The sequence below is a fragment of the Halyomorpha halys genome, unplaced genomic scaffold, assembly GCF_000696795.3.
Source record: "Halyomorpha halys isolate HHAL.00 unplaced genomic scaffold, Hhal_1.1 Scaffold68.1, whole genome shotgun sequence".
Classification (NCBI taxonomy): Eukaryota; Metazoa; Arthropoda; class Insecta; order Hemiptera; family Pentatomidae; genus Halyomorpha; species Halyomorpha halys.
In genome coordinates, this window is record NW_027116161.1 from 346,607 (window position 1) to 359,117 (window position 12,511).

The 12,511-nt window shown below is 30.4% G+C and overlaps 1 protein-coding gene across 1 annotated transcript in view; it reads left to right on the forward strand.

The window, feature by feature from the left end:
• Positions 1-12,511, forward strand: part of LOC106692718 (NACHT and WD repeat domain-containing protein 2) — a 121,186-nt gene that overhangs the window by 81,648 nt on the left and 27,027 nt on the right. The window contains exons 17-24 of the mRNA XM_067053020.1: positions 2,388-2,461; positions 3,720-3,843; positions 6,360-6,481; positions 7,113-7,189; positions 8,235-8,358; positions 9,120-9,262; positions 11,501-11,605; positions 12,304-12,376. Of these exons, the coding sequence (XP_066909121.1) occupies positions 2,388-2,461; positions 3,720-3,843; positions 6,360-6,481; positions 7,113-7,189; positions 8,235-8,358; positions 9,120-9,262; positions 11,501-11,605; positions 12,304-12,376 (842 nt within the window). The remainder of the gene's footprint in view (positions 1-2,387; positions 2,462-3,719; positions 3,844-6,359; positions 6,482-7,112; positions 7,190-8,234; positions 8,359-9,119; positions 9,263-11,500; positions 11,606-12,303; positions 12,377-12,511) is intronic.

A 12,511-nucleotide genomic window follows, 5' to 3' on the forward strand; every position in this document is an offset into this window, starting at 1 on the left:
TTTGTAGTATGTCACATTTTTTTTTCCAAATTAACTATGGTAAGTAATTATTTCCTTAAATTCAGATGTCAAATTTAGTCAATTATCTTTCTTACGCTTGAAATAAAATAAAATTCAAAGGATAAAAGGATCGGAGGTTTCCAGTCTGCATTGTTTTATTAGATTGGTTTATTATTGCATGTGTATGTTGCTGTTCTAGAATTGTCATAAAAAGTCAAACATTTCAATTATTAAAATTGTTAGACACCATATCTTAGTTTTTTAATCATTCTTGAGATAATTTTGGGATAAAAATGCACATTTTAATGTCTCATGTGGTTAATTAAAAAAGTCTCCCCTAATTGGTGAAAGAAAAAAAACCTCCCTACTCATCCTTATCACTCTGCAAGACTGCTGTCAGGCATTACTTCCTGGAAGAAAGATGGCTATGCGCCAACTTCTTTATTAGACTCGTTATTAAACTTCTTTTTTTCAAGCAAAACATAGATAACAGAAGAACGCAGGTTCCATTGTATCATTCTTGGAGTTGCAAGTTGGGTACCATGATTTGCCATTTATCTTAAAGTGGGCTAAATAGACCCTGTAAGTAGTTAGGTAATGGTCAACCTCTCCACATTTCTGGAATACCCATACTGCTTTGTTGGGAATCAGGTGGTTCCATCTTTCCAAAGATACAGTATTCCAGCATATCTGCCAGATTTTAAAAAGTATAATTTCTCTTTTGTTTCATTACAGTTGCCCATTGAGCATTTGGATCATCTTATCTTTGTCAAACATCCGGTTGTGTTCTTCAGCCAGATCAATCAGAGGTATTTTGGTGTTGATATACACATCATAGGGCAGAGTTCAGAACACTTGAGGGACAGGTAGGGGACTTCTATCCATACTGATAGCCTTATGGAATATGATTGAACTGGAAAGGTTTTTTCCGGATCAGTTTTGCATATAAATCTGGGAACTGTGCCCCAGAAGCCTTCTCTGACTTTACATGGACCCACAAATATTGGACATAATATGAGCCAGTGCATTACTTGTGTTACTTTGAGGAACAATACCTATGATCTTAAAAGTTTTCTACCCAGCTTCTGTTTCATACTTCAAGATTCTATCCATGAAGTAACTCACAATAATCCTCATCAGGTATTGTAGGACTTCCATCCTTCTTAATCCTTCTATGATACAATCCCACCAAGCTGAATTAAAAGCATTCCTTATACCCAAAGTTAAAATGATGTAGTACTTTTTACGATCCCTTCCAAACCACTTTCCTCTGATTACAAAATCGATTGGATCAATTGCGTTTCCTTCCAAAAATGGTGCTGGTTATCACATAATACCAGTGTTCCTTCACTGGAGGTGACCATTCTGGCATACACAAACTTCTCCAATACTTTATCAGTAGTGTCCAGGACACACATTGGCTGATGAAATTCACAATTCTGTGGAAGCCTTTTTATCCTTTGGCAAGTGCACAAGATGTTGCTTTTTCCACTGGGTGGAGTTCTCTTCACTAAAACAAGGTTTGTTAACATCGTGTAAGAGTTCTAGCAACTTTCAAGGCACAGTATGGGATGTTATTTGGTCCTGGTGGCTTGAAGTCCATTATTTTTTTGGTCTATCAAAAAATGGTTTATGTGTGGATATTTTCTTTATAAAGGCAGAGGAAATTCTCAGAAAGACATTTTACCATTTTCTTGAAAATAGTTTAGTTTATTAGGCGCTTAACTTTTCAGCAAGCAGCCCTGAAGAAGGCTAGAAACTCTAGCCGAAACGTCGGCACATTAAAATAAGTTAGTCATACTTATTTGTGTTTCATTGACCGCACCCCCAACCATCTTCTCCTCATAGTTTAGTTGAGTTTTTATTAAAAAGGCTCTTTAGTATCAGCTACACCTTATCCTCATAGAAATAGTTTGATAGGGCTTAAATATTGAATTTTCTAAGAGGCTTCCTCCAAATTACTTTTAATTTTATTTATTTGAAGTAATTAAACATTTTTCATGGTTAGCAGCAATAGGAAATGGATAAATATCAGCTATGAAATAATTCGATAATTAAATAAAGGAGAACAATTTTGAAATGAAAGTAGTAACATAGATGTATAATCCACTCTTAGAAAGCTTTTAGAAAATTAATTTCTAACATATAAAGTTGTAAAAGATAAAGGTGAAGGAAAAATATATCAACTTAATGGTTGAACTGAGTAGGAAACACGTAGGGGTAATTAATTGCTTTAAATTTTTAAATGTTTAACAAGTATAATTTTTATTTTCTCTTATCTATGTGAGAAAATATAGTAGGGGAAGTTTTGCTTCATGAATAATATAGAAATTGCTTGAAAGTTATTTAAATTTTGAAAACAATTATTTGTTGTTTATTACTTCCAGGGTCAGCTTTGGGAGGATGGAAAGAAAATCAAGGCTCGAATGCTATTGCAGCCTACTAAATTTGGAGAAACAATGTAAGATCATTTTTATATAGCCTATTCATGAAATATTCTAATTTTAATAAAAAAAAAAAATAAATGGCAATACTTTTATAGTAACGTCTATTGATAAAGATTATTAATCGACTATTTTTAATTTTTACCAAAATTCTACCATGGAAGCAGTTGCCTTCAAAATAATTACTCTGTTAAATTATGATTCTAGACAGCTTGATAATCCTGAATAAAAATGTTAGCGCAAACATTGATTCAGGAATGATATTTCTATGAAGAGTAACCAGCAACTCTTAGAGAACCACATATGGAATGACTGTATCTGAAAAATGCTAGAAGTGAGACCCATTGGAGATGTTCTTGAGAGATTTTGCCATATTTTCAGATTGGTTGATGAATATTGAGTAAGGATGGGGATATTAAAAGCATGAACACAATGGTTGTGACAAGTTGATCTGAGAAGGCCTGAGAAACTTAGTGGATATAAAGAAGCTTAAAAATGAATGAAGAAACAAAAAGAATGATATATATCTGAAATAGAATTAGAAGTTGGTAATAAAATAAAGTAAAATATAAAATTTGGAAGAAAAAAATATCACAACTTTTGGTAGTTTAGTGTGCCAGATTGATATATTTTAAAGTTATCTTCTTCCTCCATGATTTTATGTAGTACTTAACAAGTCTCCAGCTTTGTCTGTTTCTTTCAAAATCCAGGAGACACCTTCTTAAATGTCAATATCCAAGAGTAATTCAGCGACATTTTCTTTAGCCTGTCCCTCATTTGAGGTGCCAAAATATCTGTGTCTACTTGTCTTTGCTGATACCTACACTAGCAAATGTAATGTGGCTGATCTATGCTGTCAATTCTGGTTTATTTTATAAACTAAATGAAATAAAACAATTTATTTGTGTATGTTAGCAATAATTTATTTTACAAAATTCTCATTTCATATTTACATGGTGTATGTAGTATGATTGGTTATAGTAACGATCAGCAATAATGACAGAATAGGTCTGGCTGAATATGTACACATACACACACACACACACACACACACACACACATATATATATATATATATATATATATATCCTAATGATGAAATTTTACAGTGAAATTTGCAATATTCACTCTTCACTCTATGAATAAAATGTTAATGAATAAATTTATGGTTTCTTATAAATCATCTGAGAACCAGTTTTTGTAATTTTAAATTTTTTTAAAAGCATATGATAAAAATTCGTTCAGTACTTATTCCTTAAATACTTATTTTTTCAGCTTCAATAGACGTAAACTGGAAGAACTGCCCTACCTCACTTTTAAAACACAAGGTACAGCATCAAAATATAGCTTGGATCCAGATTGGATGTTTGACAAACTCTGTGGTTCAACTGTTCACCAGGTAATATAGCAGCATTATTTCTATGCCAATTTTTCATTGTTTTCTAATAATTTATTTTTATTGAGATATTATTATTTTATACTTCTAGTTTCAGAAATGATTTTTTAGCGTTTATATTGGTGGTAAGTTTAGCTGTGTCCATACTGGGCATGCAGAACTGACGAACCTAACAGGATGAAGTCGGTGCATGGAAATGTCAGAACAGTGTGGTTTGGAGCTAGTTGTTTGTGGTGGGGTCAGCTCTTGTTCAAGATGTTTCATTATGCAAGTGTCTATCCTGTATACTGTCCTGCTCAAGAGTTATAATTTTTCAAATGCCCAAAGAAGATTTTAAGCACGTGGTTGACTAGGTGATCCCTGATTCATTTCCTCTAAGTACCCATCACCTTCTAGTATCCTCCCATATTCATTCACATCCTGTACGGATGCCCTTGGAGGACTATCTATTAAACAAGAAATGAGACTAAAAAGAGTAATGAACTAATTCATAAGATTCATCTGCAGTATTCCAAGGTGTTCTCATATCACTCGCTACTATTCTGAGCAAAGTTGGCTCTATCCTTGTATCCGAAGACTATACCTTCTTGGAAAATTTATCATTCAATCCTTAATAATCAAAAAATCTTCTTATATCACTGATCTCCTCACCCTACATTTATCCATTCACCTATTAAACACAAGATCCCAACCTACCATTTTGTAGATCCTTTCCTATAGAACTGCCTCCTTTGAAAAATCATTTGCTGTTCGAACTACCTCATTTTGGAACTCCTTACCCATATTCATCTGTAAATCTTCTTTCTTGACATCCTTTACACATCAATTATATATCCATAACCTTGAATATCAATCTTCTGTGAAATTGTAAATAATAAGCATCATTATAAGCTTAGATAAATATATACCTTTTGTTCATATTTTATGTATATAAATATTATAATAGTTGTATTTAATTATGTTTAAAATCTGTAACCAGACAAATTATGTAGAAATTGTTCCAAATTGTTATTCTTAAGGGACCAAGTATCCTAAAATAAAGATCAAATTTTATCCCATTTCATTACATCCATATTGACTTGGTTCAGTAATGTGTTTTGTTAAAATCAGCTAGATATGTGCTTATCAAGGGCTTACTTTTAGTTTTATATGCATGTATAAATTTTACTACTATTCCCTCTGTGACATATCAATTAAAAATATCTCCTGATTTGGCTCTTTATATGTTCTTGATATTGGTAGTCATGTGTTGAAACTTTTTCTACCATATTTAATTCTTATAGTCTACTGATCTGAATATTGTTACTTGGTCCTAATGGTGCTTAACAATTTTTTGTAACATATTGTATTATAATATGGAGAAGTACGATACTATAGCTATGGCACTATCAGTCCTTAAGCTAAACCCAACTCCAGCCGTTTTGAATTCACCTGAAGAAACTGTTTTATTTCCTTGAAGTTTACGCATAAATCGAAAAAAACTTTAAACAATTGTATTATTTATTAATTTTCAAGGAAATGATAATTTTTTTTTTTTTTTTCTGCTCTTCATATATCAGATCAAAAAAGCTCCCCATATGTATTCATGTTAAAAAATTATTTATTATCAAAATCTGTAAAAAACATTTCATTGGAAATTCCAGATTTAGATATACTGGAGAAGGTTCAACAATACCCTCAATAGATAGATTTCAGGTCACTGTTATGACCCATCAAAATTCTAAAAATTGTTGAGGTTAGTAGGGTAAACCTGTATACTGGGACACCGTTTATATTGGTAAAGAATTACCATTTCTCAGATTATTTGATATATGTCCATGCTTTTATTTTTTATTTACATAACAGCTATTTAGGTGGGAGTTAATAACATTAATTTATTTGTAATGAGGTATGAAAGTATTATTTATGATCGTAATCATCATAATATGTACACAATGAATCAGCAGGGTTCTGTAAAATGGGCACATCTAACAATTTCAGGAGAGCATATTTGTACATTACCTTATCTCTAAACTCATTTTAGTTGGTACAACTATAATATGTTTTTATTTTAAAGAATCTGGTATTTATCCTAGTTGTGCTTCACATAGTTATACTAATTATTATCAATAACTCACTGTAATGCTTGCTGACTGTAAGCTTGGACAACATTTAGTATGATTTGAATAGTAACACTAAGTCAATGCTGTCGGCGAATTGTAGTTTCACCAAATTCGACATGTTCACCACTATTAAAAACTATGCTGTTGTATGAAAATCAATGAGTTGAAAATCTTTATGAGATGTCAAAAAAGAGAAAAAAGAAAATGGTGCCATAACACGGCTCATAACACAGTTTAATGATAACTACATTGACAGCTAGTACCATCTATGGTAAAATCTGGTTTCATATTCACAGACCTGGTAATCATGGTTTTTCATGTTCATATTTTGATAGTAAAGTTTATAAGACAATTACTTTTTTGTTATTATATTATTGCCATATAGTGTAATTTGATGTTATATTTTTAATTTTTCAGTTGCTACAAGATTTGTATTTGGAGAATGAAAATGAAGATATTGCTTGGTTGTGTAAATTTCTTGAAACATGTTCTTCTGCCTTGGAATATGATGGCAGACAACTTTATGCTCAGATTGCCAGGTATTTTTAGTTGTACTAATTTACTTCTAAATTTTGTCATTTATCCAAGCCTCTTTTCCATTATTTTGCAATACCTAATTATTTTTCAGTTTAATAAACCTACAGCCTATGCTACCTATAATACCTAGAAATTTCAGAAAATTTAATGATTATATTTAGCATGTTCATTAATTAACATCAAAAATCATCTTTTTAGGTTCACTTTTGAGTTATTAAAGTTGTTTATTCATTTTTTAAAGTTTTATGAAAAATGAAATTATATTGTTATGTGGTTTGATATATTTCCTTAATTTAATTTCTTGAGCTACTTTTAAACTTATATGGACTGCTCATGGTTTTTATTGAATAACTGGTAGCTGTCACAATTGCAATGATTTATTCATTACTGGTTGGAGTATTGGAAATATAACTTACATAAAAACTTAATTTTTTCATAATTCAAATATATTTAGTATGTAATCTATTTATATTTCATCTAGTTTTTAAAAATCACAAGTTTCCAATTATTATTATTATTATTATTTATTTGTCTTTAGGGATATACCCCATAAAAAAAATATTTGGACTACTTAACATACTTGTGAATATTTAACTAAATTTACTTATTTTTTTATTATCTAACTTGTTTCAGGTACAGATTTCCACTAGCTACTCCATTGGGTCAGATGCTTCAGGGTCCACCAAGAGTAGTCAGCTTAATTGAATCAGGTATTCATACATTTATTTTTTGTGTTTAAATTATAAAAGTTATAATTTGATACTTTATATTGAATGATAACTAAAACCTTTATTTGTTACTTTTCAAGTTTCCGTTTGTAGGAACTAGAACAATATTTCAGATTTTAAGCAAAATTAGGGCACTTTTCTTCGATTATTTTTTCATTTCATTGGTGGTGAGTTTCAATCCCAAAAAGCTCTTTGGAATTACTTTTTCATTATCAAGACTTGTTCAGTAGCAAAATGGGGGGTCCTCCAAGACTACTGGATCTCATAGGCCATGGATACTTCTTTCCCAAGCTCTAAAAACATGGTAAGGACATCAACCCTTAGTTGTGGTGTACAAGAGATCGCTGAGCATGTCATTATTGCCCGTACTGCTTTTGAGGCACTGCTGAGGGAAACACATGACTTATGTTCTAGAATTACATGTTCCCACAACTAGCTAGGGACATCAGACAACTTCCTGTTGTAGGAAAGGAGTTATTTGAAAGGATATTTATCTTCTGACAATTGAATGTTTTGTTTAGGTAATACATTTTAAGATTGATGAAACCTAATAAATCGTTAAGTATTACTTCCTCCAGACATAAATAATTTTAAATTCATTTGAATTATCTTCCCTCTGTATTTTGTACCTAGCTAAATGTAATATTATAGTTTTAGTCTATATCAATCTACTTATTTATAAATCTTCTTTTATAAAAATTAATAAATTTACAAAATTTTGTATAAAAAAGAGAAAGATATTGATTATTTATTGTCTCAGGGCCTTAGATCCTTCCTTACGAACAAAAATACATATTGTCTTAAATATTAACCAATTACAATCAATTTTAATACCAAATACATATAATTTTATTTAATTTAAGTTTTTGCATGTTTAATGAGAAAAGAAATAAATTGTTAAATACGATTTTAGGAGATCCCTTTATGGAGTGGTGTCTTGCATATAAAATCATATTTACCTTTTTTTTTTTTAATGTATATTTTTTTTTTATTCTAATTTTTCATTTTATCTCGTTTACTTCTTCAGAAACAGAAGAGGATGAAGATATGATGGCTGAAATTGACTTGGTAGTGAGACTTCCCTGCAACTACAGTTTCATTGTAACTGTTTCAACATCCTCTGAAGAAATATGTGTTTGGGATATTTCGAGGTATTTATACATAAGAAATAGGCTCTATAATAATTTTAGAAGGTTGCATGATTGGATTTTTAGGGTGCAAGATACATATATCTCTTTGGAATATTAAGTAATCCATTGGATCATGTAATTTGATATGATATATAATATGATTGTAAATTGATTTGAGTATTTTGTTGATTAACCAGGGTGTCTAGACCTGAAAAGCATGGAAAGTCAGGGATTTTTTTTTTTTTTTTTTTTTTTGTGGAAAGTCAAGGAATCTGGAAAAATTGTTACAGTGGGGAAAAACGCAGATTTAATACAAAAATTGGCGAATTATTACGTAATAGTTTATTATTTCAATTATTTTATTACATCGATAAATAACAATATATTTCAGAATCATTATAACAACCCTAAAAAAAATATGGCTAAGCACTTATGAGAATTTTATTTCTTGTAAATTAAAGCAAAATTTACCTGAGTTTATATTGTTCGAGAGCAATTTATTTTAAATAAAACAATGTACTTTTTAACAATTAATCATCATTATTGTCCAAAAAATATTTATATTGTTATCTTTTGCTGAATAAAGTATTAATTAAATTCTTTAAATGTGTCCCAGTTTGTTTGGAATTGGATGATGCTATTTTATTTTCCTTTTTGGGACACTTTTTTAAGTGTTTAATTATGTTCCATGTAAAAACCTTGTCAAAAGTATTAAATCTTTAATCCTATCATTATTAAAAGAAACTTATTATTAAATACTACTTAAATGATTTTTTTTTCAGGTGTAAGCGGGTACGAAGATTGAAAGAGGTGCCACAACCTTCAGCCCTTCAAATGGTTGATGACTTTAAGTGTGTTGTTCTTTGCAAAAGAGAATTGCGCACTTATGACCTCAATACTGGATCTCTTCTCACTATCCTAAAAGGTATAGCTCATTAAGATTTGAAATAATTTATATTAAATTATTGAATCATAAAATATCATTTTAATTTTATAAATAAAATCAGTGCATTTATATAATTTTTTTTCATTTATCTAATCTATCAAAATTTTGTGCGAAAGAGTTAGGTACTCCATCATTTTAATCAGCCTGTATGGTTACAATATTTTTTTCTAGACTTGTACTCTTTTACTGTATCCTTTGAGGTGATATTTCTTAATCCAGTATTTACTAATGTGAGGAGTCGCATCTAGGTAAACACTAAAGATTTATCACATAAAATTATTGCAACAAAACAAATGTTTTTTTCATAATTTTTTTATTTTACAAAAATATTTTTCACAATTTAATCTAATTTTTTAAAAAATATTTTCTGTTAGTACTTTCAAACAAAATTGACTGTTTGAACAATTACTCTAAAGTTGGTATTTCCTAATTTTCCCTATAAGTAGAACACAATAGACCATTTAACGAGTACTCAAAAAGGGAGTGTGGAGAGAAATGGAAGGAATAAAGTTTTGACTTTAGGAGATTGTTAGGGCTAGTCAAGAAGTAATCATACTGAAAGTCCTGTATCATAGGAGGTTAGGAGAATGGGAGGAGCCCTAGAAGTTCCTTTTTTTATATTTTTTGCATATTATGTGGAAGCTATGCCTACCGCTTAAGGCCATTCTATACAAAATTAAAGCTGAGAAAATGTGCCAGTAGATTAATTCTAATATTACTAATTTGTCACTAACTTTTCAAACGGAACAATTTTTACTTTATGTGTAAATTCTGAGATATTGTAGAAAATCTTAACTTTCATCTTTTTTATCTAATCTTGGACCAAGGGTATACATTTTTATTCTTTATTAATTTTCAAGGAAATAATCTTTAATACTTCTTACTTTTTATTTCTATGTTTTAGACTATGTTTCAGACAGACCATCTATTGTGCAGTCCATTTACAAATTATTTCATCAAAAGTACTTAAATCTTATCAATCTTTATATGTTCTGTCAGGTTTTAATTATTCATAATTAAAAGGTAATTACTATATAATTTGAGAAAACCAATTATTTGTAACATTTGCATGTACATAGCTTACTTATTTGGCGTCTTATATCTTCCTCATTTTAAGGGATTTGTCCCAATTATAAAATATTTTATTATCAATTGTCCTGAAATCGAGATTTTTGTAATAACCATCATGTTTAACCTTTATCGGTCATAAGATACCTCTCACATGATAACAGTACCTTGTCCCTATGGTTGTAGGTCATGTGGGAGGTGACAAGGCGAAACTCGATCTGTCTGAAATTCAGGCACTGTTGTCTTAGTAGTGCTGGTGATGCAGGGTTTTTTTACCCGATTTCTGGGTATTTTTCACATTAGCGGGTAATTGGTGGGGAGCAGAGATTTTGTGTAAAATGGCTTTACATTGTATTTAGAGCTCTAGTGCAGTGTTGCCCTAGTCCTTAAACTATTTTTTTTAATTAAACCTTAGACACTTTTTCTATTTACCCACTAAAAAGTTAATTTTTTTTCCTTTGGTTCTTGAATTTCAAAATATAGGCATTTTTGGGGCCCATTACAGATTTATTTTTGAGGTCTAGAATGAATATAATTTTTGGTCCCTGGGCAGATTTGTTTTTGGAGCCTGGGTTGAATTTTTTTTAGGGTCTGGAGTGGATTCTTTTTTAGGGTCCGGTGCGGATTATTTGAACCTTAGAACTTAGAAAAACGTCGGAGTGGTTATTTTTGAGGCCTGGGATGGATATAATTTCAGAGCATTGGGGAACTTTGTTTTAGAGCCTGATACAATTTAAAGTTCTTGGGCAAATTTATTTTTAGGGTCCGTGGTGGATTTGTTTTTTGGAGTCTGGTGTGGATTCATTTTTGGGGCCCAGAGTGGATTATTTTTGGGGGTCTAAGGCTGATACAATTTTACATTTTTGGGCAAATACATAAGAACAATGTTTTTCTCCCTATTGTTATTACATTTGATAAGATTGATATGTTGTGACAGTTCACTGTCAGGGCATATACATATGACGATTAAATGTGGCAGGTAATGCGACTGTTAGTCCACTGACATTACTTGTACTATTAACAATAACGCTAGACCCAGTGCGACTTTAAACTTAAACAGATAGGTGTACCTTAATGGTTATCAAAACATATTTTTATTTTAAAATACATTTATCATTCAATACAATCATTAACTCTTTTTATTATTAGGTGTTATGAATCAGAAGATGCCATATTTTGGCCTTCATGATGCTGATCATCTTGTTGCACTATCACGGAATAGGATGTATGTCAACTTGATGAACCTCACCACTGGTAATTAACTAACCCTTAGCATTGCATTATGAAAAATATTTTGTTTTTGATAAATTATTAAATTTTTCATATTATTTATATTAATCTTGTGATTGTTGACTTTCAATCAAAGTTATCATAAATATTGATAAATAGTCTGATTGAAATTGGTGAATTGATCTGTTGGATCTTTATGTTATATTTTTTAGTAAGTACTATATAATAGATTCCATATTTTTCTTAGCAAAGCCTGGATGCCAAGCTTTAATTTTTGTTTTTTAATATTATTAATGGCATTGGGATTTTCCATACAGCCAGGTATAAATTTTTTATTTGTATTATTGATAAATCAATTTGTAAATTGATATTTGATTATTTTCACCATGGTTGGGGGTCAAAGTTTTTCATTTTGTGGGACCACTACTCAATGAAAAAAAACAACACCCCAGACCAGATTCGAACTGGCACCACCAATAGACCTTAGAATGGTAAGACTGAGCCCAACCACTGAGCTATGGGTGGCCCTCATTTGTTAAATTATCATGAAAGAAATCTTAATTGACCAAAAGAGACTTACTTTAACCCAGACCATTCTTAACCAACTGTCATAGTATAAGGAAATATTATAAACTAGTCATTGTGCTGCGGGTTTGGTTGTAAATATTTTATGAATGAATAAATTTACCTTTTGAATACAATTTTGTTATTTTTTGTTTCAGGTGACCTTGTTACAACTTTCAAAGCTGGAGAGGATAGATTTTTAAATTCACTTCTAGTATCAGGAGATGGGAGGTAACTACTCTTTAAAGTTGATCTTGATACTCTTTACTTTCTATTTGTAAATTCCTCATTTATAGTATTTATATGTTACAATAGAAAAAAAATATTGTATATATGTATGTATAGTTGACCGTAAAAATTGATATA